The sequence below is a fragment of the Solea senegalensis genome, linkage group LG16 (genome assembly GCF_019176455.1).
Source record: "Solea senegalensis isolate Sse05_10M linkage group LG16, IFAPA_SoseM_1, whole genome shotgun sequence".
NCBI lineage: Eukaryota > Metazoa > Chordata > Actinopteri > Pleuronectiformes > Soleidae > Solea > Solea senegalensis.
The window spans coordinates 4,694,666-4,721,059 of record NC_058036.1 but is presented as its reverse complement, the minus strand read 5'-3'; the positions used below and the strand labels follow the sequence as shown (position 1 = coordinate 4,721,059).

Genomic DNA, 26,394 nt, shown 5'->3' with positions numbered 1-26,394 from the left:
AAAAATTGCTTTTCTCAGGATTAGACATGGGATGATATAAAAAAAAATATCCCGACCAAAATAATTGCGATTCCTGATATTATTGCGATAACTGAAAAAGCATTTTTTTGTTCATTTAATAAGTTTTAGATTCTAGAAACACTGCAGATAGGAAAAATAATTAACTTAAAAATAAAGTCATAATAAAGTCATGAGGAAAGAAGCAGTGCCCCCTTGTGGCATGTTATCATCCGTGAACAGAAAAGTTAGTTTTAATGGTTAAATGTTATGTTTGGGTATAAAAAAGTGAATTCAGGTTATTATTTGCCATATAAATTTGAAAGATTTCTAAAATATTAAGAAATTAAAATTTAAGATAAAAGCTATTCAAATTCTGGTTTAAGATTAAAATTCCCCTTTGGTTGGCAATGGTTGGTCAGGTTTAAAATGTGGGTGGGATCCATATAAACAGTTGGGGAAAGACTGGTTTAGAAAATATAGTTAAATCTTGTAAGAGAATCTGCAATTTTGTTTTGCGACTACTCCAAAATAAAAGCCTTGTCCTGTGCGAATTATTGCTATGCGCGTGCCAGCTGGAAAAATAGGCATGTGACTGCGCGCGCTCCCGCGGCGCCGAGGGAGGAGCCACAGAGCCAGTGCAGCATTGTCTCGGCTCGCAAAGTATCGCGTCTCCAGCGTGGCACTGAATGTGAAGAAGACAAGAGGAGAAAACAGACGACACTGAACGGATAAAAGCTCGGTTTCTTTGACAAAATACACTCGCGGAGAACTCGTATGCGCATTGCTTAAGGATTTACGGAGTCACATCTGTGAGAAAACAGCGGCATTTTGGTTTATTTCTCGTCGGGCCCGGACACAGCGGATATCGAGATAGAGGCTCAACTCCGGCTCTTTCGTCCTGACATGGACACAGGAATTGTACCCGAAAAGAAAAGGTAACCCCAGCGCCAAGTTAATGCTACGTAGCACGCCATTTTGTGGTTAATGGGCTATCTGCTGTGCGCCGATAACATTATCGCTGTGACATTATGCGAGTTATCTCAAGGTTATCTGAGCGAGTTGGTTCGGTCAAAATGTTCGTTAGCGACGCAACTCCTTTAGCAAGCGACTAGCTTACTAGCTAGCTGACATGGTGCTCACCTAGAGCGATTAAGTGTTTCTTAAAGAAGCTGTCAAAATCGACTAAACACTGCAGGTGTGTGGTATCTCACAAATATGGTTTGTTTACCCCAATTCTAAAGTTAATGTTTTTGTTTTTTTTGTTTTTAATTGCTCAGCTTTCCGATACAATATATGCGGTATTTACAATTTCGTGTGGATCAATGTGTCAGTTATGCGCCCAATTAATAGTACATCATTTGTTTTGTACAGTTAATATACCAACCCTGACAGTGTTAAGAGTCCATGTGACTTCGGTGTGCGGTGTCAATTGAAATATTTAGGGTCCAGGGGAAGGCGGCCTTGGGTTGAATTACACCTTTTATTTATACGAATATACGAAAAGTCCATTGTTGGGTTTGATTAGAAAACCACTGCGTGTTTTTGTCTGCCACAGAGGATTGAAGTAAGAGTTTTCGAGAATCATCTGGACACAAAAATGAGCTACAGTTTTTAGTGGTAATGGTGCCTCATGTGTAGGGAACAGGCCAACTGTTTATTCACCTGGATTGTAGATATTAATTTCAATTGAGACAAATTGTGTAATCCAGGTTGCATTTAAAACTAGTTCTAATGATTTGATTGCTAATTTATATTGTGATGTGTTTTTTTTTAATATCCTAAAATGCTGTACCAAGATAACTCACTGACCAGCAGATACAAAGACAAAGTATTCAGGTCAAAATAGTTTTAAACACAAATGGCACACTAATGCACTTTAATTATAGTTTGAGGTGGATGATATTGACTGGGTGTTATTAATCCTGTCCTACAAAGGCTACTGTCTTTGACTCTAATCAATAGAGGATGATTTACCTACCTGCTGCCTAGACTTCACATCCAGCAGATTACTAGCTGATGTTTTGTGTCATTGACTGCACTTAATGTATAGGTATTTGATGAGATTTTACTAAAATAGTCTGAGTTTACCCCACCCTTACAGACCAGTCCTGGTTCAATTTAACTGACTGAAATTCAAATAGTTGGAAAAGATCACCCTGATAGTAACAGCAGTGTTGTGTATATACAGATTATATTATTGACAAATTAGGATCAGCAGAGTTGTAAAAACAGAGGGCCATTGTGATTCCACTAGTGTTAGCTCGGGGTAAAATAGTAATTAAATTATTTCACACAAGATTTTCACAGCAGTGGTCAATTGACGTCTATAGGAGTCAATGGCAGCCAATGAGTTAAACACTTTGGAACATGTAGGTAACATCCTGTTTGGTTTTAATGTTTTCACTTTTATCTCAGACGAAATCCAATGTTGTGGTCTAGTTGGATGTGGTTTCAGCAGATCTCTGTGAGGTGCCATGGTATTATTTCCTTCTCATCTCTTAATCACTAGGGCCTGACGTCAAAAGGAGTGGCCAAATGTGTGTAGCAATTCCCTGGCTGGAAAATTGCAGGTTGCTCTGAGACATTCAACTGCAATTACTCCTTATTTACAGACTAGTTGAAACTTGAGAATTTTGCTGGCAATATAGATCAATATAGAATATATTGTGTGTGTGTGTACATATCTTCATAAATTATCCATTGGAAATAATATAGACAAAAAAGTGAATGTGACCAATGGCTTATTTATGAATTATTTCTATAAGACTGTTAAATCATGTAGCAGTGGTCATCGTAATTATAGTCAAGGTTGCAAATTATATGACTGATTGATTATAAAGCAAGGATGTTTTCACTAGAAAGTAAAGGCTCTACATCCTGTCCGAAAGCGGCTTCTAAATGCAAAATCCAACATTAATTTTCTACATAATTAATAAATATATACACCATTCCACTCATAATGCAGAGTCTCTTAAACAATGCCTGGAAGGAAGTGTAATTTGCAGAAGTATCTGCAGTGTCTCCTCTCATCCTGAATTCTTCGCCATCTTCGTTGCATTGTTGTAATTCTTACTACACCGTTTTTCTTTTGTGCAGATTTTTGAATGTTTAATACGTACTACAGTATTTCCACATTTCTTTTCACTTATATGCATCAGATTCATGTATTGTTTGCCTTATTTAACTGACCTTGTCTTGTCATTGAATATGAAATAACTATGATTAGAAATATAGAAATGGTATGATTGTATGAAATAATGCAATTTCAGTATTATTATTTTATTTCTCAGACCCTGACAGTATCCTTCCTTTTTTGGAGAAAACATTCCTAAGGGGCATTTTGGCTCCAGAGTATTCCATCTCTACAAAATGTGTTCTGCAACAGAAAAACTGCCTTATTTTTTTTGTATCCGCTATTATAAGGATCCATATATAACCTTAAAAATGTTGCTCAGTTTCTCCAGGTCAGTTGTCTAAACACAGTATTCCACAGATGTAGTGGTAACCCACTCCTGTGCACTGCATGAAGTTAAATGTTTAACCAGTTGGAGATGATTTGTAAAGTTGTGTGACTCAAAGTAGCCTGACTTGTTGGTCTCTTTTTTTATGACTGGGGTTGTGGTACATGAGCCAATCAAATAAACAGCACAGGATGATGTAATATCACATTAGTTATGTTAGTGTAACTAATTTCCACTAGGCCATGGGGGTAGAAAGGGAACTTGGCTTGTGACTGGAGGGTTGCCGGTCATGGCATCTCTGAGCAAGGTACCTAATCCCCATTGATTTAGCTTTATTGGCCATTTTAATTTTTCCTCAGCCACAGGGCAGACTCCTGTTACAACCCCTGCATAATTGTGTGTGTGGGAGGCGTATGTAAAATCTCTGCCAAATCAATTATTTACATTGCTTAATTTTATTTATAATATTTATGTTTTTGACTTTTCAAACATTTGAGTACGTCTCAGTTTAAGTTAATGAACAGAACGCCAAATAATCTAACTAAAACTACCTTTCATCACCACAGACTTGCTGATATTGTCGTCACAGATCTCCAGCATATTTTCATTACATAACTATATATTATTTGTTGAGTTGCTGAATATGAAACCCTTACCCTAAACAGGAATATAAGACAGAGTGTACGCTAACGTTATTGACAGAAAAACATTTCTGTTGTGTAGTAGGTCAGCCCTGACTATATATTCGAGCAACTAGGACAAAACTGTCCACAGTGATTTTTCTTGTACACTGGTTTGTACTTAATCTCCAGTCGCCACATCAGTTCAAAAAATGTTTACATTCTAATACTGATTAAAACATTTAAATTAAACTTTAATTAAAACCTAAAATTCTTGATTCTTGTATGCAACGTACAGGACTGCTGGCCATGTATCTCCCTGTTATCTAATAGGCTTATGTAACCATGGCCTCACTGCCCGTCTTTGTTTTGACATCAACAGAACCATTTTTCACTGCATGGCATGTTTAATTTATACATGAAAGCAGTGAGGAAGCACGGTATTGAATAAAAGCAATTTATTATTCAGACACTGAAGACAACATAAAGGCACAAACAGACCTCGCCTTAGATAGCTTTGTAACATAATTGTAATTCAATATATATAGGACACTGGAAAGAGTTCATGCTTACATCACAAGTGTATATCCTTTGTGAGCTGGATGTTTTATGGCTGAGGTGTTGTTGTTTCTCACAGTTTGATTGTATCATGATACTTGGGCGGAGGTTCAATTTATATTGCAATGCTATAAATATTGCAATTTGATAGTATCAATAAGTGTGGCTTTATTTTCCTCCTTAAACCAGAATTCAATGATGCATTCCTTGAGAAAATAAGTAGTTTTTTAGCTTTGCCTATTCAGTGATAACTGAGTGTTGTGAGAACATAAAATGCTGAGCCAGAAGTAATGGAGCCTCTCAAAACAGGACAAAGCTGTCTTATCAAAACCCTGTATTCCAAATAGCGCTGGATAAACAGAACTTCCACTATTTTGTTGTGTTGTGATTCATTCATCTGCTTGTGAACGAATGGGGGCTATTAATGTGAACAGAATGTAGATGGAACAGAATCTAGGTTAAAACATGTTTATATGACAGCATGCAGATATACAGTGCTAAAAAAACCATTTTATTTGTATCTGCTGTTGTCACCCGGCTCATGTGGGTTAGGTTGGACTTCATTTTCTTGTTTGTGGGCTTCAAATAACAATATGGCCTTGGTCAGTGCTTAATCCACAATAGATCGATTCCACTTAGGTGTACATTTCAAAGCCAAGGGCCTTTTGAAGTGGCATTCATTGTGTTGTTGTGCAGCTTGAGTTTCCTCTAAAATACATTTTTAGGTTATAGAATAGTGGGACAGACAGAATGTTTTGTATAGATTTAACGTTCACATTGACTATTGTAATATTAGACATTGAACCTGATGATCCATATATATCTGCTGTAATTTAAAATCAAATCAAATCAGTGCTTTGTTTACAAGCTGGAGAGAACACGGGATTATTAAGAGAACAGTTTGGTCTGAGTAGAGTACTGTACATCATGGCCTGCACATGTTATTAACCAACATCAATGCAAAGCACGTTTTCAAGGTCATGAAGAAAATTGGTTTGAAGAATCCAATGATTGCAAGTATAAATATTTTGGTATAACATGGTGCATGTACAAGCATTTATGATGACAAAATAAAAGAGAATTAAATTTAATTCAATTCAAACTTAATTTAAGACTCAAATGATGGACCCATAGCAGATAAAAAATATATGAATAAAAGTAGATGGCTACAAAATTCCACGTGATCAGTTACAGTCAGATACAGGCTTTTTCGCCAGTATTTTTTATCCCAACGATCAGTTGCTAGATATTTTCACACTCATCCAGGTGATGCATAAAACTATACACCTATTTCCTCAGAAGTGGCTCACATGAAGGGACACCAGGCACCAAAACGTTAACTGGCACTCTGCCACCTGAAGCAGCCGCCTCACAAAACATCTTTGTCAGCCACCATGAGCTTCCTCGTACTGCTTTTCTTGGAACTGTACGAAAGATGTGTCGTGCACAGAATACATTTAAAAAATATTGATTTATCCTTGTAAAAGTGCCCGTAGTGTCTTACTGATGTCTGTTGTCCCTCCATGTTGGTGTGCATATTAGTGCCAGTGCTCTCATTCACATTCTGTACATGAGTTGAGCCAGGTTTGTAAATGTCACGAGTGTAATCTGTGTTGCGCTGTATCTTGAATTCATTTCCGTCCTTCCATTCAATCACTCTGAGGGGATGGACTCCATTTCTTTTGGTCACGGGCCAGTAAGATACTCTCATTTAGTCTATGTAAGTGCGCCTGGGGGGGGCACACTGCTGTGAGCGGACTCCAGCATCTGCAGCCATTTCCCCCAGTGATGGGCCATGGTCAGGAAGGAGGGATGTCAGCTTTTATAGTGGAAACAGAACCAGTTTATCTTAAGTCTGTAGCTGACCCATCTCTCTCCCGCAGAGTGACCTCGGAGCGGAGGAAGGAGAAGTCGAGGGATGCGGCGCGATGCCGCCGTGGGAAGGAGTCGGAGGTGTTCTACGAGCTGGCCCAGCAGCTGCCTCTGCCCCACAGCATCAGCTCCAGCCTGGACAAAGCCTCCATCATGAGGCTCGCCATCAGCTACCTGCGCATTAGGCAGCTGCTCAGCCCTGGTCAGTGTTTGTATTTGTTGTCCCTGAATTGGACAAAGTAGCATGGCATACATTTTTGTCTCTTAAGAATCAATGATAGTTGAAAAATGGTGTGCAGAGGAAGGAAAGAGTGGTTAAGATAAATACTTTGTCAGTTGCTGCAAGAAATTGACTCACATACTTAGAGTGGTTGATTTGTAGATAAACCTGTGAATGCAGTGTTTGTCTTTCCCTGCAAGATTGTCCTTTGGACGACAGAGGACTTTGACGACGTCCTGACACTGTCTTGTTTTTCCCTATCTTTCTCCATCTTCCTTCACTCCTCCCTCTGTCATATTCTCCAGATGAACCAGTGGCAGAAGAGGAGACAGAGCTGGACATGCAGCTCAACAGCTCCTACCTTAAGGCTCTGGATGGCTTCCTTATGGTGCTGTCTGAAGATGGAGATATCGTTTATCTCTCTGAGAATGTCAACAAATGCCTTGGGATGGCACAGGTTAGTCAGAGTTGAGCTTGTGTTTTGAGATAGTGAGTATTGTAGAGACCTTTTTAAGACAAAATAAATATGTATCTTGCAATGTTATTGCACAAAATATTAAATATTTTACCCTGTATACCCTACATGTACATGACATCTGAATATATTTACATAAATAGTCCAGATAACATACGCACACAGGCGTAGTAATTTGTTGATTATATTTAGATAATACTATTATTACTATCGACGTCAATGACTTCCAGTATCACTTTGAAACTCCAGCCTTAACCACAACTAAAGATGTGTCACCCTTGTTCACAAATGAAATATTCAAATCCTGGCAGGTTTAATCAGGTGTTTGTAAGCATAGATAAACAGTAAACAATAAGCATGACACCTTTTTTTTTATTCAAAGAAACAGTTGTTGTCACATGTCATTTCTCGCAGTAAGAAGGTCACCAGTTAGAAAGACCCTCGACCGAACCGATTTCAGTGTGGAGTTTACATGCACCTGTGGGTTCTCTCGTGGGTATTCTGGAAAAATTTGGTGATTAGGTAAATTGGACACTCTAAATTAAGTAAGTAAAACAGTAAGTGTGAGAGTGAATGGTTGTTTGTCTCTATGTTTGCCCTGTGATGGACTGGCGACCTGTCCAGGGTGCACCCCGCCTCTCACCCTTTGTCAGCTTTGATTGGCTCCAGCTCCCCGCGACCTTCATGTGAAGGGTAAAGTGGTGGACAATGAGTGAACCTACTAGTCACATGTCTACCCTGCAGTGTATAGGACACTGTTGATACAGTGTCCTATACACAAAGCAGTTAAAAAAAACTTTCTTTTTAATCAGGCTTTTAGCTGGACTAGGATTCTTATTGTTTCAATCTTTTTATTGTTTTTTGTTGAAACCTAAATCAGTGTTTTATATGTATCGCCGTGTGAAGCACTTTGTGAATCTATGAAAGTTTTTTTTTACAAATAAAATGTACTTACTTATATGCAAATTGCTTCACATGTATGTGGTAAGAGAATTAAGATTCTGTGCTCCCTCTGTTTGCTGTAGTTTGACCTGACTGGACACAGCGTGTTTGACTTCACACATCCCTGTGACCAGGAGGAGCTGCGAGAGATGCTCATCCACAGAACAGGTCGGACATGTTCCTTATTAACACTTGTACAACATGGAGGCGCACACACACACACACAAACGCTAATCTACAGGAAATCAAGTTTGTCGATCAAATGCTGGCCTGCTAGCTGGCTATAAACTGTGGAATGGATTTCCTGAACGTTCAGAAAATCCATTCCACTTTTGCCATTGATACTTGTGGAGACATTTCAGCAGACAACTTTAAAGCACAGACGGATCTGATCGGAAATCTCTACAGTTGGATCGGGACTTTCCGATCTGTGAATTACGTTTGTATCGGGATCCGATACTGGATCGGTTCGGCCCCATCCCTAGTCAGAACTACTTAAATATTGGAACAACATCACTAGTGCATGCACGGTTTTGCTTGCACACCACCATTTAGCCTTGCCTTGTGTCTGGATAGATGGGATAGAATTTAATTATAAAGTAATTTAGCTAAAGCTATCTACTTTCCATTGTAGATCCATTGAGGTCGCATTGCATTTTCTGCTGGCCACTACTTCCTGTTGTATATATCCTGCTGCAGCTGTAATGCAGTCATTTTTATCAGCATGCTAAATGTCTACACGGTATGCAAATGTTGAATATGGCAGTATGTAAATTTTGAGATGTAACAGTAAAATTCTGCGCAAAGACCAGTGAGCCACAACATGAAAAGCTTTGACTGCTTTCACTGTTGTGGCCGATCGGTGGGTGCCTGTCGAAATAGAGGATGTTTGCCATTTTTAAACGGTGGCTCTCTTCCTCCTCGTGTGGTTTCAGGCTCCAAGAAGAACAAGGAACCAAACACCGAGCGCAGCTTTTTCCTCCGCATGAAATGTACTCTGACAAGCAGGGGCCGCACTGTCAATGTCAAGTCGGCTACATGGAAGGTAAGTCTGACTGAACTCGCTGGGGAAATGTATTCTTAGCCTTGTATCAGATGTAACCTTTTCAGAAAACACATTCACCTTTCAACCAAACTACACGGATAAACCTACTTCCAGGAAGTGGGGCGTGTCAAATAATTTATTTATTTAAACTACATGTTAAAGACAACATAAGAATACAAGGAAATGTATAATACAAAATGTGTGCTACGTTGGACAATGGTCAGATTATTGGTAATCTTATACATCCACACTCCCATTTGGTGTAACTGTAGTCATTTTTATTGTACTATGATACTTGATACTGTGTCCCATTATCAAATGACCTTAATGAGTATCAATCATAACTTCAACTTTTTGTTTAACTTGCAGTATTATGTCACCCATGTTCACACACTTTTTGTATTACCATTAAAATGCTTTTCTGTATAATATATATATAGTATAGCTTATTTTCACTAAGTAGTTTCCTAAGTAGTTCTCTTTTCATTGCTATTGTCAGAGGTCACAAAAAGAAGAAAAAGAAGAATTAATCTGGTTCCTCCTCGTCATAATCTACATAAACTACATCCTTGACTGCTCCATTAATTAAAACTACTGCTAATTAGTTGTAGCTGTAAACATGTTCTAGGAAAGTGAAGTACAAAGCTATTTTTGAAAATAAGTATACTAATTTGTGAGGTAACCTTGGAAATGAAAATAAACGTGTTTGATTCCCTGTGTTATTTCTCCCCAGGTTCTCCACTGCTCTGGTCATGTTCGTGTGTATGAAACCCAGACTGAAAAGACCAACGAGAACACGGAGCCTCCCGTCCCCCACCTGGTTTTGATCTGTGACCCCATTCCCCACCCTTCCAACATCGAGGTCCCTCTGGACACCAAGACCTTCCTCAGCCGCCACACGATGGACATGAAGTTCACGTATTGTGATGAGAGGCGAGTTTGCTGGTTGAAGTGATTATTCTGTGCCTAAGAAGCTTACCGCCATTCAGCTTCTTAAATGTGATGTACTTTTCTATTATTATCACCGTTTTCATCAGCACAGTCTTACAGAGCCACCTAGTGTTCAGTGTAATTACTACAGGAACTTGATTTCTACATTTCTGTTAAAACATTTTATTTTTTTTGCTTGTCTAGGATCACTGAGCTCATGGGTTATGATCCAGAGGACTTACTGAATCGTTCCGTGTATGAGTACTATCATGCTCTGGACTCTGACCACCTTACTAAGACTCACCATAACCGTAAGTACAAGAGCCTTTAATGTCTCTATGAAAGCTTAAACTATTCCAGCTGTTACATTTTTACTTTTAAGCAAATATGAAACTCTAACTTCCCCCTTTTTACTTGTAGTGTTTGCAAAGGGCCAGGTGAGCACAGGACAGTACCGTATGTTGGCCAAGAGCGGAGGCTTTGTGTGGGTGGAAACTCAGGCCACTGTCATCTACAACAACAAGAACTCCCAACCACAGTGTGTTGTCTGCGTCAACTTTGTGCTCAGGTACTAAAGAGTCACTTTAGTCTCCTGATTCTTCCGTGCTGTAATAATGAAGTAGAGAAGTATGATTTTTATATTGGCTTAACTTTGCCGTGTCTTTGTCCTCTGCTACAGTGGCATCCAGGAGGAGAAAATGATCTTGTCACTGGAGCAGACTACAGATATGAAGCCTGTGAAGAAGGAGGAGCAGAAACAGGAACCGGTGCTGGAGCTGGAGGAAGAAGAGGCTGTTGTGGTGGACAGCAGCCTGCCTGACATGTCCCCAACCCTGCTGAAGGAGGAGGAGGACGAGGAGGACGAGGAGAAGGAGGACAACGTCCCTGAACTGGACGTGATCAAACTATTTACTCAGGCTGCAGAGACCAAGCCAAGCTTGTATGACCAGCTGAAAGGGGAGCCCGAGGCCCTCACCCTGCTGGCCCCGGCTGCTGGAGACACAATCATCTCCCTGGACTTCAGCTGCCCTGGTTTGTGATTTTTTAAAAAAAAATTTTGTTCACACTTAATCATCAAAGTTTCTATGTCAACATAAACCACTGTAACTCTCCTCTGTCCTTCGTCAGATTCAGAGATTCAGCTGCTGAGCGACGTCCCTCTCTACAACGGCGTAATGCTGCCCTCCCCGGGTGACAAACTGGCTCTGTCTCTTTCGCCCCTGCCATCCAGCGAGCCTCTCTGTCTCGCCGCCGCCTCTGATGAGTCAAAACCCAAGAGCTTTGCTCCAGCTCCATCCTCTGCAGCAGCCAGCCATAGCGCCACAGAGGTAAGACAGGGGTCACGATACAGAATACACTGAAAATGTGTTAAAGAGGGGAAGTAACCATTCACATATGCTCTCTGTAGACTGTCACTCCATTGGGCTTTTGTTTACCCATGGACTCCGATATGAGCTCAGACTTCAAACTTGACTTGGTGGAGAAGCTTTTTGCCATTGATACAGAGCCCAAGAGCCCATTTACCACACAGGTAATAACACCACGAGATACTGAGTTCTTTAATTGCACTGATTTAGTAAAAAATGTTCTCTGTCTGAATTTGACTTTTTTCCCTCCCCTCAAGGAGATGGAAGATTTGGACCTGGAGATGCTGGCTCCCTACATCCCCATGGATGACGACTTTCAGCTGCGCAGTCTGACCCCGGATGAGCCTCTGTCCCTCAAGAGTTCTCCGGTCCACATCACACAGGACGTCAGCAGCTATCCCAGCTCCCCATTCAGTTCACTGAGCAGTCGCACTGCTTCCCCATCTCCACCCGAGTCTGTGAACTCCCCTGCTACCAGCATTGCCAAAATGTAAAGTCTCCAAAAAGCTCTATACAGTATTACTCAATGTCATCACTTTTTTGTAGGCTTATAATATAATAATACCCTTTGTTCTGCAGAACCCCACATTTGGACAAAGAAGTCTCACTCAGGACTCTGGCTACTCAGAACATACAGCGCAAAAGAAAACTTTGTGACCTAAAAGAGATGACTGAACAGGTAAGTTCTTCTATCCAAACATGGTATTATTATGTAAAGTACACTGTTTCACGCGGATGTATGGAGAGTTTGAGCAAACGTGTCTGGTTTTTGCAGAGAAGTTTGCTTCATGAGCAACTGGACCAGGGCAAAAAGCTGAAAGCTGCCAATTTGGGATCAACCACCACCAACACCACCACCACCACCATACTCCTGCTGCCTTCAGGTAAATTAACTCGATCTGTGATCATCACTATTTTAATCTCTTTTTCTTTAGCCTTGTTATTGACTCAGTTCTTTGAAAAAAAATAACTTTGACCATGACCACTTCGTGCTGTGCTCACACCGGAAGTGACACAAATTTGTGATATTGACTGAGAGTGCAGCGACAAAATCGCACAAATCATGTCCTTTGCTCGAGTTGAAATAGTTCAACTTTTGCGGAAAATAGCGCTGACGCGGCTTACTTGCCAGCGGCCAGACTCCGCCCGGGGAAAGGTATTATTTTTGTGTGTGGACACTCGGAGCTGTACGGCACTTTCAGAGAAGAAACCGTCGTCCAGCGTGGTTTCACAACACGCCATACGGAGCCGGACACAACTTGGCGAGCTTCACCGTTAAATTTGCGAGCTCCATGGACGGACGAGAGCCGCTTACAGCGACGCGTTCGCATGACAAAACCTCACCAGGCGACGGTTTCTTCTCTGCAGAGAGTGCAACTAAGCTTTGGTTGACGGTGAAAAGAAACGTCCAAAATGATCAGCGAGCGACGTGACACGTCACCGTCGCTGCTAACTGAAAGCAAGTCAAGAGAAGAATCTAAATTCTGATATGTTTTCTCGTACTTATTTTTTTTTTAGATGTGGCGAGTCGTCTGCTCGGCACCACTTCAGAAGGCAGCGGTTCTCTTTTCTCCCTGCCACAGCTCACCCGCTACGACTGCGAGGTTAACGCCCCCGTGCAGGGCCGCCAGTACCTGCTGCAGGGGCAGGAGCTGCTGCGCGCACTGGACCATATTAACTGAGGCAATGCTTACTTTGCTTTACTGTTGGACAAGACTGGACACTACAGTTTCTCTCTCTCTCTCCATGACCCTTGCCCCTTCACTCCCCCTTATTTATGTGTATGAGTTTGATAATAGTTTGGCTGCCGTTTGTGCACATCATGTGATATCTGCAGCATTCCACAGTGACAAACACCTTAGCAGCGTCTGGGTTTTTTGTGCAAGGGATTCAGGCATGTTTTGTTTTTCCATGCTCTCTCTTCCCCGAGAGTCTGTCAGCACACAGCGCCTCGGTAGATGACCCTTTCCCAGCAGGTCAACGCGGAACCTGGCGCTACTGCCAGCAGTGTGTCCGTAAGCTTCAGTCGCACAATTTATATTTTCTTAAAGAAATAAAATATTACCAGCAATATATATTAAGTCTTTTTAAAGTAGTTTTAATGGGATTTGAACAATTTTATTTTTTCTTCCCATACATGTATGTTGTAGTACTTGTACTTACCAAGATGTCTCTAGTCTAAAAGTATGAAAATAATGTTTAAATGTTATTCTCATTTAATAGCGTTCAGTCTTTGGGATAAATACATTTAATTGTGTAGCAGCCCAGTACATGTCACTTTATTACTTTACTGTAAGTGTGTGTTACTGTACATATGCCAGGGATATTTTAATCTATTCAATATGGCTTCACCGCTTTGACTCGTACTCTAAAAAAGAAAGAGAGACCGATATCTCACGACTTGTTTGCTTCTCATGGAGGACATTTTTTCCCATTTCTCTCTCGACATGAAGCGACTTCATGTTTCTGATTTTTACTGCGTGGCATATTCAAAGCTGTTTGAAGAAAAAAAGAAAAGGAGAAAAAAAAGAAGTGGATTTGCTGCAATTCAGATTTTACATGTATGACTAATGTCATCGAAGTAGCATTGGTGAATTGTCGAACTTGTTTGCTCAGTTTAATGGTAGTCAGTTTAACAGCATCGCTCCATGCCACATTGTCTCACGCTTCTTGTTGCTGTCTAACATTAAATAGATTTAATAAAGTGCATTGTTTCCAGCTCTGATTAACTCCTTTTAACAAATGTTGTGTTTCAGTATGTAGAAACTCAAATTATGAAATGACCAGTCAACATTTTGTACATTGTACGGCAGCCTGGAAATAAATACTGGACTGTTAGAAGAATAGTCAATGACCTGATACAAATTGCAGAAACACCTTTTTTTTTAATTAAGGTAATAATGAATTCACAGCAGGTTTTTCCTTTGCAGTAATGACATATTTTACAAAGGTTTAAAGCACAGTGGGACACAATTCTTGCACCTGGTCACAAATTATACTTTTTCTTCCAATCGGAAGAACTGGTTCCAAAATATTTGTGTCACTCCGTGTACTCGGGAGTCATTTGCAGCCGAATCGACTCTTTCCCTCGCTGCACCACCATGGTGATTTTTTCACTGCTGTTAACAGCCTGGTAGATTTCCTCTGAAGTGTTCACCTCCACCCCGTTAATCTCCACCACAACATCTCCGGGTAACATTCCAGCTCTGAAACAATACGCGTGACGGCACAGGTTTAACCGCGTTATGTTCACTTCAATACCACCAAGTTTAAATACAGGACGCCTTTGCTGCTTACCGGTTGGCCGGCGAGCCCATGATGACTCTGTGAATCAGGATGCCATGTGTGACATCGGGGAACGACGGGTCCCTTAACTTTAGCTGGCCAATGATGCTGAAGCAAAGACAGAAATGTGGTTTCAAACCATAATTGCTGCAACACTCCGCTAACGGGCAGGTACTGACGTTTCACTGCAGGTGTCTGGGAATGTTAAGCGTTTACCTCGGCGTCAGTGTCAGCATCATGACACCGATGTATCGCTGCTTTGTCTCCGACCTGCCGAACCAGGCACCTTGGGAGAAGATTGAAAAAAAAAAACCATCCTTCACAAGGGAGAAACAAGGGACAGAAAGAGGGTGCTGTGAGTAGCTATTGATTTTTAAACGTGCTCTTACTCTTTTTTTTCGACGCTTTGTCGAGAAACACTCTCAGTCGGTCCGATGGAATAGCAAAGGAGATCCCTGCGGTGACCTTCATGGTGTTTATGCCGATGACTTCGCCGTCCTGATGAAAGACAGTCACACAAATACTATTTTATTTAAAACAAGGTTGTTTTAAGTATTATAGGGCTAAACAATTTGAGGAAAATACTGTTCTCACAAAGAACAACCAAAAAGGAAATGATAAAATGGCCTCATTTATAACCGATGTAACTACTGTAAATCAATTCACAGACAGAAAACACCCTGCTCATAAACATGACACACAATGCTGGTCAGACCAGGCTTCCTGACATTTGTATGTGATGATTAACACTGAACAACAAATCCTGTGACTCACCAAGTTTATTAAGGGACCTCCAGAATTTCCAAACTGCAAAACAAATCAGCCACATGTGACGTTAAGGGCCATGATGGAAGAATAAGTCACCGGGAGTCGCACCTTGCTTGCCCAATCATTTAGGAATATTCCTACTTCTTCAATTCAATGACACACATCGACCGAAACTACTCATACTCACGTCAATGGCTGCGTCCGTCTGTATGTAGTCCATGTTGGAGTTGGACAGGCCCAGCTCTTTACTGCCTCTCTGCACCGAGCTGATGATTCCGGACGTGATGGTGTTACGCAGCGCAAAGGGGCTTCCCATGGCGACCACAAACTCTCCCTGCCGGATGTCAGACGATTTACCGAGGGCGAGCGTCGGTAAAGGATTCTACTTGTGAGGGGGAGAGAGGAGTTCAACACAGTTCAACAGTATATCCTCACTTACTGCCATGACAGTTAAATCTCCAGTGTCTTTTAACTTCCTTTTCATTTGTCTGCTTTGCTTTGTAAGTGTAAACGTTTACTTTCAGCCCATTCAGTAGACACATCGTGCTAAGCTGTTGCCTACGTTTGCAGTGATTTTGATGGTGGCGATGTCGGCCACCGGATCGACGTCCAGCACGGAGGCGCTGTACGTCGCTCCGTTGTTGAGCTTCACGCGAACGCCTCTCTTGTTGGCCACGACATGGGCGTTCGTGACGATGAGACCGTCACTGCTGATAATGAAACCAGAGCCATTGGACACTGGGACTTCTCTACCTGAAAACGGGTGTCTGGAAAAACAGGAAAGGGCAGGTGATCTTACTCAGTCTTGGAGGAAAAACAAAATATAATACTTTGCATTATTTTACATCATCCACTTCCATGGCTTATGACAGAGACTATTTAATTATTTGACAGAAAACAACTGTCTATTATATGATTTAAATTTATTTCTAAGAAATACGTGAACTTTTTTGTGATACATTATTAAATGTTATTAATTTTGCTTAAAAAAATAGATGCTCACATTTCTGTGTCACCTAAACAAAGGTTGAATCTTTCACAACTAATCTGTGGACACTGTTTGTGTAACCGCAAACTATCCAGACTTTTGATAATTAAAAACTGAAATGATATCTTGATAAGCCATCATGATGTTGCGATTAAAAATACGTAGCATGCAAAATGAATCCGTAATAACAAAGGACAGAAATCAAGAATAACATGTCGACAATTGTTATTAAAACACTAGACACACTTACAGTATATACAATTAATTGTTGATTAGATAGAACTGTGTTTCACTGTTGGGCAGTTTGCCTCAGTTTTCATCATAATAAGTGAAGGGCCACAGGACATCGACTGGGGCACGGCATGTGACCCGCGGGCCGCGAGTTTGCAACCTCTGCTACAAGAACCTCAAGGCTAATAGAAAAACTTACTTAATTGTGTTTTATTATGTCAGCTGCATTTCAGCCAAACTCACCTTCCTAAGATCTCTATGTACACGACAGCCGGTGTGGACTTCTCCACCACATCCGCTATGAAGTTGTACTTATACCGGGGACTGTCGGGTTGAAATGGGGTGGCGCAGTGAGCCGAGGGCAGGACGCGCTCAAGAAACCGTCCAGTTAATGACACTCTTCTGTCGCTTTGTTTTTCGTCTTTGTGACGTGTGTCCAGAAGAAGCGCCGCACCACAGAGTCCCAGAGCCGCAGACACGGAGACGAGCAGGGGAGACCCGCTGCCGCCACCGCTGCTGCTCCTGTGCCCGCCTGGAGCTCCCGTCTCCAGGCTGCTGTCCGCTTCCACTCCGCTGTGGTCACACGGAGCAGCAGACGACCCCCGGCTGACTGTCCTCTCCGCCGCAGAGTAAAGACCACGACTTTGACGGCGACTGTTTGTCCTCAGCGCGGAGAGAAGACATCTATTGACAGCAGCTGCTGCCATGTTGCATCAGTTCTTCCTCTTCTTTGAGTCTGAGTCAGCGGCTCAGGAGTTTCCAGGCAGCCCGACAAAACTTTACACTTCACACACAAACACACTTACACATGTCACAAAAACGCTGACTTTAACATAAAACACACACAAACAATTGTAGATACACTTGTTTAACCCCTCTGTCATCTACTATAACCAAGAAGCTAGTCAATAACAAACCAAGGAACCAGTTACAGACATGCGCAGTTTCTTCTCCTCCTCCTTCTTCTTGGTTCTTAACGGCGGCTGGCCACCAACATTATGGGGCATTACCGCCACCTACTGACCCGGGGTGTGGGTCAGGCTCCTATCTCCCCTCCTAAATTTTCCAATTATCTAAATATGAATACTAATAATACTAATACAAAATAAATAAATAAATAATAATCACAATAATAATAATAATAATAATAATAAAAAAACTCCTTCTTTAGATTTTAAGGTGGGTTCAATCATGACTTCAGATGGTGCATAGCGCCATCCACTCTAAGTGTAATATTTAAACAAGAAGATCCCTCCCTATGGCCTTTTTTTGACACCAAAGTTTTGGATTTTTCCTTAGTTTGTATTTAATTTTGACTTTTGTTTTTAAAATAATTGGTATTATTGATGGAGTATTTGCCAAGTGCAAGATGCAAAAAGGTCAAAATAAGTATTGTGTCAATACCCAACAAAAGATGCCATTTAAAAAAATGGATAATGCACATTTTGCGCTTCAGTGTACTTTCTTGTAGACTGTTATATTCGATTCAGGAATGGTTGTTCATCTGTCCTAATACAAATTAAAAATGGCATCTTTTGCTGGGTTTATATTTCAAAAAACACCAACACTAAAACTAATAACAACGAAAATATAACAAAAAAAAAGAATAAATAAAATAGAAACTAGCAAACCCGCCCCTAAAACAAAAAAACAAAAAGTCAAAACTAAATAAAAACTAATGAAAAATCAAAAACTGTAATAACCTTGGTGTTCTTGAAGTGTTGTAATTCTGTTTGCTGACGGTGGAGGGCAGCATTTCAATTTATAACGTACACTCTGCTGGAAAAGAAGAAGAGGAGGAGGAAATTACGTTGTTGTTTTTCTAACTACGTCACAGGTTTTCAACCAAAGGCGGTAATGATAGGACATTTTGAATTTAGGGGACTGTGGCTAGCTGCTAGCAGCACAGGATACGGGTTTGTTGTGGTATGAGCTGCTAACTTCTCAAAGCTAACGCGATGGCTTCGTACAATCATTTATTAAAACACAATAAGCCTCGGCTTGAATCTCCAGCCAAGGTGTTCGCGAAGCTGAAATCCAGACTGCACAGCGAGGCGGCGTCCGCGAAGGATCCGCTGTTCACGGGCGACAAACATGGAGCAGAATTTCACTTGCCGAGGACGAGACAGAAGAGCTGCCGTGGAATGAACGACGAGGAAAGCCACAGGCGTGGGGGGACTTGTGCCAGAGAAGTGCAGACACTGACGCTCTCACCCATATCGACTCCTGAGAAAAAAACATGCTACCCTTTTTCAAACACCCACCCAGTAACTGGATCTGAACACGCCTTTATCTCGAGCACCGAACGCACGCCAAGAAAGAAAGCTTTCCTGGAGTCCACAGCCGTGTCTCAACCCCACAGAGAGCTGACCCACGTCGGGCCACGGCACAATTCAGACCTGGATGGATTGAACGTGTTCGGCAGAACTCCACGGAAACTGCTGCGCGTGGGAAGTGACAGTGAGAGGGGTGTGTTTGAGGAGGATCATCATGGTTCCCCGGACAAACTCCTGTCTCCATCCACAATCCTGTCCCCATCCACAATCTTGTCCCCATCCAAACTCCTGTCCCCATCCAAACTCCTGTCCCCAGTGAACCTGAGGTTTAGGAGGCGAACTAAGGAGCAGTATGACCTGAACGAAGTCAGCAACAGCAGCCGTGTAAAAGAGGTCAACAGTGAAGTCACGAGTCAGCAACAAGACATGATGACAGCCACTGCATGCCACAACATCCACAGCATGGCCGACCGGTCAGAAAAACGTGAGATTCTATTGAGATACTGCATGCGCTGTTACTTATTTTAGTTCAAATAACTGTAAAATACACATTGTGCAAATATCCTTAACGTAAAATCCTTTGTACCGTCTACTCGTGTACATAATGTTGTATATTTTCTACATAGAAACTATGTTGTCCCTGTGTCAAATCTACAGTTCAACACGCACTATATGCACCAGTCACTGTTTAAGTAGTAGTAATAATGATACAATAATACATTAATTCACATCGTATAACATGCATAAATACATGAATAATAATGTTGTTGTTTTTAAGAAACATGGGCGTAAAAACATCTACCAAAATGAAAAGCAGAGATTTTACAAACATGAACAAGAAAATGTCTAAATGTTACACACGGTTGACAATATGCCATTTTTTCCCATCTTAATGTTTAGTATTCTAAATTTTCCTTTCCTGGTGTTCGTAATTCATGCTTACCAATGGTTTTACTTTTTTAAAAACTAGCTTTATTGGCACTGACAAATATGTTGTTGCAAAAACATTTGACATGCCACTAATTATATCTATATTTGACATATACAGTTGTACATATTAATTAATGTAGGTAAGAAAGAACTGATTAGATTACTGGATTAACCCAGCAGAGGTTTACACTCTCTGACTGCTTTCTCTAGATTTATGGAAAGATTGTTGTCCAATATGTGTGTAAAAGTTACTGATTTAGCTCTTTTGAATAGGTTGCTTTGTTATGATGGACAATATCGCTGCAATGTCTCCAGCCAAGATGTTTGCCTTCATGAAGGAGCGGGAAAGTAAAATTAAAAGAGAGCAGCATCCGGACGTTTGCGTCGTCAGGAGTGGCACAAGGGAGCTCTTCAAAGATGGTGACTATCAAGCACGTTCCTGTCGTTGCTGCATGTATGCAAACGCTGTCCTTATCATAGATTTGTTTACGTTATTCCTTACACTTCCCCCCCACAGATAATGATTTACGTGAGGCCAGAGAGTTTCCTCTCCCCACACACTACGCTGTGGCTGAAATGGAGGAGACTCCCTCTAGAAATGCCCCAGAAAATGTGGCTGCTGTCAGCTGCTCCAGAGAAGAGTCAGCGGACGGCCCATCAGATTTTTCCGAGGACGTCCAAACCTACGCTGCCCCGCCACAGGCGGTTTTGCTCGAAGACTCGCTCATGCTCAAATCACCACAGATCTCCGTCCCCAAGAAACAGCCGGCTGTTTTCAAGCGCAACAAATGGTCCCAGCAAACCAACTTCCCAAATGTGAGTACAAACTGAGGTGACTACTACTAAAGAAATAAACTTAGAAGTTCAGTTGGACTTCACAATTGTATTTTTTTATCAATACCACCACCTCCCACAGTCCAAAAGCAATGCCGGTTTGGGGATTAGGCAAACTGGACACTCTAAATTGACCTTAAGTGTGGAGGATAAAGTGGTAGAAGATGGATGGATCGAGATCACCATTTTGGTCCATAAAATGTCAGAAAACGTCAAAAAAAATGTTCATCAGTGTTTGTCAAAACCTGGAAATGATGACGCTCTCAAAACGTTTCAGTTTAAACGATTTCTTTGTTATATGGAGCAATCCCAACAGTTTATGCTACGTTTAAGGACAGATATACAACATTTAGACTTTTCTCCCTCCATGAGTTTGTGTGTGAGTGTGTAGGGGCAGGGAGAAGAAACTAGAGCATACGCTGCAGGTTCTTAAATCAGATGACTGATCCATTTTCTACTGAACACTGCAGTTTTTGTTGTTGTTTTTAACCGACTTGTTTTTCCCCCCTCTTTGGCAGGACAGTGTCATTTATCTTAAAAACTGGTTCTTGAGGAAACATCATAAGGGCCTGTTTGTCGATGGAACCCACAGGTAAACGTTTGTTACTTTAGAATCCATGACTTCTTATTTGCTATCGCAATATGCACTTGTAAATGTATATATTTTAACCCTCACTTTTCCACCCAGGGAGGACAACATACCATGGAACAGTAACATCATCGTTGACAGGGTTTCTAACTCTGTGCTGAAGACCGTCTCCGGCACGATTTATATTCTGGTCGGCAAGATGACTTTGAGTGTTGACCCGGGTAAGTCGTTTGTGTGGATACAGCTTTTCTTTGCCTATATGCTGGAGTTCTATGCACGTGTCATTCACAACACTGCATCAACTGATATTATTTTTCTTGTCTGCAGTGTTTCCCAATTGGTTTTTGAAGCGGTTTGTCAGTGGTTTCCCTGCAAACTGGAAAGAGCTTTACGACAAGTTACTGTCAGAGTCAAGAGAGTATGAACACTTCTCTATCTGCACCTGCCCCTCTGCAAAATTATACTCTTATCAAGTAGTTCTTTAAAAAGATGTGTACTTTGTTTTGTTGTAGGGACGCCAGCAGAGCAACAAAGAGGACCAGTGACAGAAAAGCCACCAAAGCCAAAACACAACCCGAGGCTTCCTCCAGTGTCCCTGAGAAGCATCACAGACAGAAGCTTTTTAAGATGCGTAAGTTAAGAAAAGAATGTGCACCAGAATATTCAAAAACAACACATTCAGTCGCCTGTACTAAACTTAATTTCTTTGTTTTTCCCTCTTTCTCTGCAGCTAATTCCTTTCCGTCTGTCGTCTCCACTTCTGCTCGAGTGTCTCGGAGCGGTCGGGTAATAAAACCACCTCTGGAATATTGGAAAGGAGGGAGAGTCATGCTGGACGCACACATGAATGTTACAATCCATGAATGTTATGACACTTCAATCTGCCTCCCTGTAAGCACCTAATCTGTATTCATGGGCCTGTTCACGGGATATTTTCCAAAAAATACCAATTAGATCATCTTTAATCTCACAGGATGTCACGGAAAGAGTGTCTGCGAGCAAGTCACAGAAACCCGCCGGTGTGTTCGCGCCCCGCAGTGAAGGTAAAAATAACTGCTGCCGGTGTTTTTTGTGCTGTGAGATCAATTGTGAGTTTGCATGCAGCAAATCTGTCCTCTGTTTCCAGGCCAAAGGCAAAGTGACTCGGCCTGCAACGAAGCGCCAGTGCCACAGAGGAAGGTCAAGGCTCCACTTTGCAGGCCCAAGCGAGCCAAAGTTATCCCTGCAGAGAAACCCTCATCCGCTGTGGAGACAGATAGCAGCCCTGAAGAGTTCTCTGGAAGAACAACAAGGTCCAGTAAAAGGTCTCCAGTTTTGGAAAGAACACTGTATGTAGACACTGTCCCTCAAAAGCAAAGAGAACCTGAGAAGGCTAAAAGACGGACATTGAAAAAACAGATTAATGACACAAATAACCTTCCGGAGAGGAAGTCCAAACGGACTGTTCGAGCATCGGCAGAATCTCCCACTGTTACTGATACAACTTTACAGCCATGGACGTCGGATGACGAGTTTTCTGAGAAGAGGCAGAAGCAGGGGAGACGATACAACAGAAAGTCACAGCCCACGTCCCTGGGAAAGGCCAAGAAACCCAGAAAGGAAAAGGTTGAAGCGCCGCAAGATCCAGGTACAGACATGTTAGAGGTTTGGATTTATGTTGTATACAACATGTGGCTAACTTTGTGACACGTTGACTGAAGAAAAGCAAACCTATTTAATGCTTAGTATTTTAACACTGAGCCAAAATTTCCTGTTTTTAACCTATAGATGATCATCTTTATTATCAGACATTTGACAATCTGTGACTCTGTGTGTAGTTACAGGGAGAAGAGGCAACAGAAAGTCACAGCCGAACCGAATGTCTCCACCAAGTCAGACATCGGAGTCTTCCGAGGAGAGCGAGAACAGGGGAACCAGAAAACAAAAAACAAACAAAGGCAAACGGGTGCAAACACGCGCACAACAGAAACCGAGCAAATGCACTGAAATGTCACCACCGCCGGTGCCTTTGCCCAAGTGGACGGCGAGCAGCAAAACGCACAAGGCGAGTAAACACAGCACGTTTGTCCTGCCAGAGCGAGATGAAGACGAGTGGACCGAGGCCGAGCTCATGAAGCTACAAGAGTAAGTCTTTTATCCCTGCAGCATCAGAGACTCGTATGTCGGAACCGCGACCTCATGGCTTACCCGTGTATGTGTGCGCACGCATTCGTTTCCCAGAGCTGTGTCCTACTATCCCAAGCACGTGTCGGGTTATTGGGCCAAAGTGGCGCAGATGGTCGGAACGCGTTCAGCAGAGGAGTGCCACGGTCAGCACACGTCCCTGGGAAAATCACAGACTCCCGTGAAGAAGGTCAGGAAACCCAGAAAGGAAAAGGTGGAAGCACCGAAAGATCCAGGTACAGACATGGTACAGGTTTGCGTCTATGTTGTGGCGAAGAACCCAAATTTCTCTTTTCAACACAGATAAGATAACCATCGTGTTTATCCGACATTTGACAATCTATGACTCTGTGTGTAGTTACAGATCATCCTGTGATATCTGCCAAAGTGGGAACCTTGAAGAGGAAGCAGCAGGTGCGTCAGTTCCTGGAGGCCATGCCCAGAGACGACGTTGACGATGTTTTCAGCTCTGCGTACATGCAGCATAAACGCTTCGAGGTTTGTCTTCTTTCGGTTTTTGTGTTTTATTAAGGTGAATTCCATTATCCTGATAATCGGGAATGGGGAGAATTGTTGAATGTGGAGTGAATCTACGGGGAGAACATGCAAACGTAAATGACCATATCCTCTTAAGCCTTCTTGCTGCTGAGGCTTAAGAGTTTTATTATTAGTTTTCAATTTATTTATGGTCAAGAAAAACCAATGCCTAAACACTCTTCAACACTGTAAAGGATGTGGGACTTATTGTTGTCCTCGTGCGTCTTGATGCACAGATCCCCTCCATGTGTCCTAGTGAAGACAATTTCAGCGTGTCGGACATGGAGCCTCTGACCCCCATGACCAAGGTTTATCCCGAGGTGAAGACGCCGCGGTGTTTGCACATCACACCTGGCATGATGAGCTCCAAAGACAGGTGAGTGACGACGACCGCTGCCATCTCACCCGTAAGAGCCGTTGGAAAGGCAGTAACTAACCCCTCCCGTTTTTCAAAGGGACAACGACGACAAGTACGCCTATCAGCTCCAGAAAAGGACCAGAAAAAATCAGTTCAAGGTCTGCAAACCGACGCGTTCTTCAAAGGTAATGATTCGAGTGTGAGGTTCATGGTGTGTGCAAGCAAATCAACAGTACTTGTATAAAGTACCTAAAAGGTGATACTTGAGTAAAAGTACAAGTATGTTACCAGAAAATGACTTCTGTAGAAGTTGAAGTCACTTTTTTATAATATTACTTTAAAAAGTCTTAAAGTATATGACATTTACTGTACTTAAGTATCAAAAGTCATTTTCTGATATAAAATGAACTTAAGTTTTAGAAGTAAAAGTATTAAAAATGTGAGGGGTGAGGATTTAGTCATGGTAGCTCAGTGGTAGGGCGAGTTGTCTTTCAACTGGAAGGTTGTGAGTTCAATTCCTGGCTCTGCTAGTCTATGTGTGTCCTTGAGCAAGACGATTAAGTGCGTGAATGAGTGAGCAAGACATGTTAGTGCGTGAATGAGTGAATGACAAAACTGTAGAAAAGCTCTGTATCGGAGGTGTCAAACTGGCGGCTCGTGGGCCACATGTGGCCCGCCACTTAATATCATGTTACAAGCATTATTAAATGTTTTACATTCCACATCAAATGACATCTATAAGCTTGTGTAATGTTTTACTTACAGTTATCAATGTTCTCATTGACTTTACTTCAGATTTATTAATTAACAAAAACAAAGATAGTTTGGGGAAACGTACTGGAAATCACAAATCAGTGTCATTTTTTTGTGTCTGTGTTTCTTTCAGAGATTTACACCCATGCCATCAGTGAAGCGAGCAATGAAGAGATGTGGTAACACAGGTGGGTTTACAGCGTTCACACCTGCGTCATGTCGTCGATAGGATTTTAATCCATTTATGTCCCGTTCAGGAGTAACACCACAACAGTGCCCATGTAGCAAACATATTCCTTTCTCTAATTAAACATAAGCTGTTGCTGTATTTTAGTCTTGTTGCATAAAATGATCCCGTTCTTTGTTTTTTTATTCTCTCTAGAAAACGACACATTTGCCGTTTGGGAGATGTTCCCGGGAAATGACTTGGCCATGTCTGACAGCGAAGATGAAGAGGATTTTTACTTTGACACCGTGAACTGATCAGTCTGAACTGACCTGTCATAGCTTACAAAAAAAAGAGAAACATTCTGAAATCAATTATGCTTTGTTTTATTTGTCCAGTGTGAATAAGAAAACAGTCCTGCTCTCCTGTCCCTGGGGATTTACTGTATTTTAAAAATGAAAACTCTGGATGTGATCACTGTGTCAATATGTTGTTTCACGTTGTAGCACAGTCAGTTGTAACGATTCCTTTATTAAACGTTCTTTAAATTTGTTTTTATAGGGTTTATTTGTATTTCTTTATTTAGGTAGGGCAACAATTGTCCCGGTAAGTGGTAAATTACAACCCTTTTAAGCTTGTTTTTTTTTCAGACTTGAGAACTTTCTTGTTTGTGTCAGGAAGAAAAAACGAAATATGATCAAATAAACCATTTTATGTAACACCTTTGTTTTTCTCTTTAATCCTAATTTAATCTTTTTTGCACCGTTTGTAGCCCCTCCCACTTCCAATTTTTGACGCCCTTTCACCAAATTCACCCGTTTCACACGCAAAATTTCCACCAGGATGCGGTCACAAAAGTTCGGGAGTTGAAATTGAAGTGGAAGTTGAAACAGCCTTAAAATTTAAACTGAGATTAAAGTAAGAATTCTCACTTATTTTCCTCAAATTATTTTTTATTTTTCTTCGTGGCCCTAATACACTTCCGTAAATATGCAACGGTTAAATTTCACATACTACACCTTTAAG

The 26,394-nt window shown here is 41.5% G+C and overlaps 3 protein-coding genes across 4 annotated transcripts; 2 read left to right on the top strand and 1 right to left on the bottom strand.

Annotated features, from left to right (window-relative positions):
- Positions 1-637: 637 nt before the first annotated feature.
- hif1aa (hypoxia inducible factor 1 subunit alpha a) lies at positions 638-14,208 on the top strand. 2 transcript variants are annotated; one of them, XM_044047097.1, is made up of 15 exons: positions 638-935; positions 6,523-6,713; positions 7,037-7,188; positions 8,232-8,316; positions 9,084-9,193; positions 9,927-10,126; positions 10,328-10,434; positions 10,544-10,691; positions 10,803-11,155; positions 11,252-11,451; positions 11,532-11,654; positions 11,751-11,980; positions 12,070-12,169; positions 12,266-12,374; positions 13,009-14,208. In XM_044047097.1, the coding sequence occupies exons 1-15, from the start codon at positions 904-906 to the stop codon at positions 13,170-13,172; spliced, it is 2,304 nt and encodes a 767-aa protein (XP_043903032.1). In that variant the 5' UTR covers positions 638-903; the 3' UTR covers positions 13,173-14,208. The 2 variants fall into 2 exon arrangements, with proteins under 2 accessions (XP_043903032.1, XP_043903031.1); XM_044047096.1 differs by having other exon boundaries at positions 639-935; positions 11,748-11,980.
- A 147-nt stretch (positions 14,209-14,355) lies between these two features.
- LOC122782664 (serine protease HTRA2, mitochondrial-like) lies at positions 14,356-17,730 on the bottom strand. Its single transcript, XM_044047098.1, has 8 exons — positions 17,006-17,730; positions 16,106-16,310; positions 15,731-15,925; positions 15,550-15,582; positions 15,165-15,273; positions 14,992-15,061; positions 14,788-14,883; positions 14,356-14,696 (listed from the first exon to the last, which is right to left on the bottom strand). The coding sequence occupies exons 1-8, from the start codon at positions 17,467-17,469 to the stop codon at positions 14,531-14,533; spliced, it is 1,338 nt and encodes a 445-aa protein (XP_043903033.1). The 5' UTR covers positions 17,470-17,730; the 3' UTR covers positions 14,356-14,530.
- An 858-nt stretch (positions 17,731-18,588) lies between these two features.
- mis18bp1 (MIS18 binding protein 1) lies at positions 18,589-26,087 on the top strand. The gene is made up of 17 exons (XM_044046734.1): positions 18,589-19,522; positions 20,242-20,388; positions 20,486-20,784; positions 21,321-21,394; positions 21,491-21,612; positions 21,719-21,809; positions 21,904-22,022; positions 22,122-22,282; positions 22,365-22,434; positions 22,518-23,018; positions 23,209-23,515; positions 23,612-23,790; positions 23,913-24,052; positions 24,328-24,467; positions 24,547-24,634; positions 25,336-25,390; positions 25,585-26,087. Exons 1-17 carry the CDS (start codon positions 18,721-18,723, stop codon positions 25,683-25,685), a joined length of 3,396 nt encoding a protein of 1,131 aa, XP_043902669.1. The 5' UTR covers positions 18,589-18,720; the 3' UTR covers positions 25,686-26,087.
- Positions 26,088-26,394: the final 307 nt, after the last annotated feature.

Excerpts from the sequence above, each read along its gene's own strand:
- hif1aa (XM_044047096.1), top strand. The coding sequence starts at position 904 with ATGGACACAGGAATTGTACCCGAAAAGAAAAG. Across the intron at positions 10,127-10,327 it reads TTCACGTATTGTGATGAGAG|GATCACTGAGCTCATGGGTT; the intron begins GCGAGTTTGCTG and ends TTGCTTGTCTAG. Across the intron at positions 10,692-10,802 it reads TGCGTCAACTTTGTGCTCAG|TGGCATCCAGGAGGAGAAAA; the intron begins GTACTAAAGAGT and ends CCTCTGCTACAG.
- LOC122782664 (XM_044047098.1), bottom strand. The coding sequence starts at position 17,469 with ATGGCAGCAGCTGCTGTCAATAGATGTCTTCTCTCCGCGCTGAGGACA. Across the intron at positions 16,311-17,005 it reads TACATAGAGATCTTAGGAAG|ACACCCGTTTTCAGGTAGAG; the intron begins GTGAGTTTGGCT and ends CTGTTTTTCCAG. Across the intron at positions 15,062-15,164 it reads CAAAGCGTCGAAAAAAAAGA|GTGCCTGGTTCGGCAGGTCG; the intron begins GTAAGAGCACGT and ends TCTTCTCCCAAG.
- mis18bp1 (XM_044046734.1), top strand. The coding sequence starts at position 18,721 with ATGGCTTCGTACAATCATTTATTAAAACACAATAAGCCTCGGCTTGAA. Across the intron at positions 23,791-23,912 it reads GGAAGCACCGAAAGATCCAG|TTACAGATCATCCTGTGATA; the intron begins GTACAGACATGG and ends CTCTGTGTGTAG. Across the intron at positions 24,635-25,335 it reads AACCGACGCGTTCTTCAAAG|AGATTTACACCCATGCCATC; the intron begins GTAATGATTCGA and ends TGTTTCTTTCAG.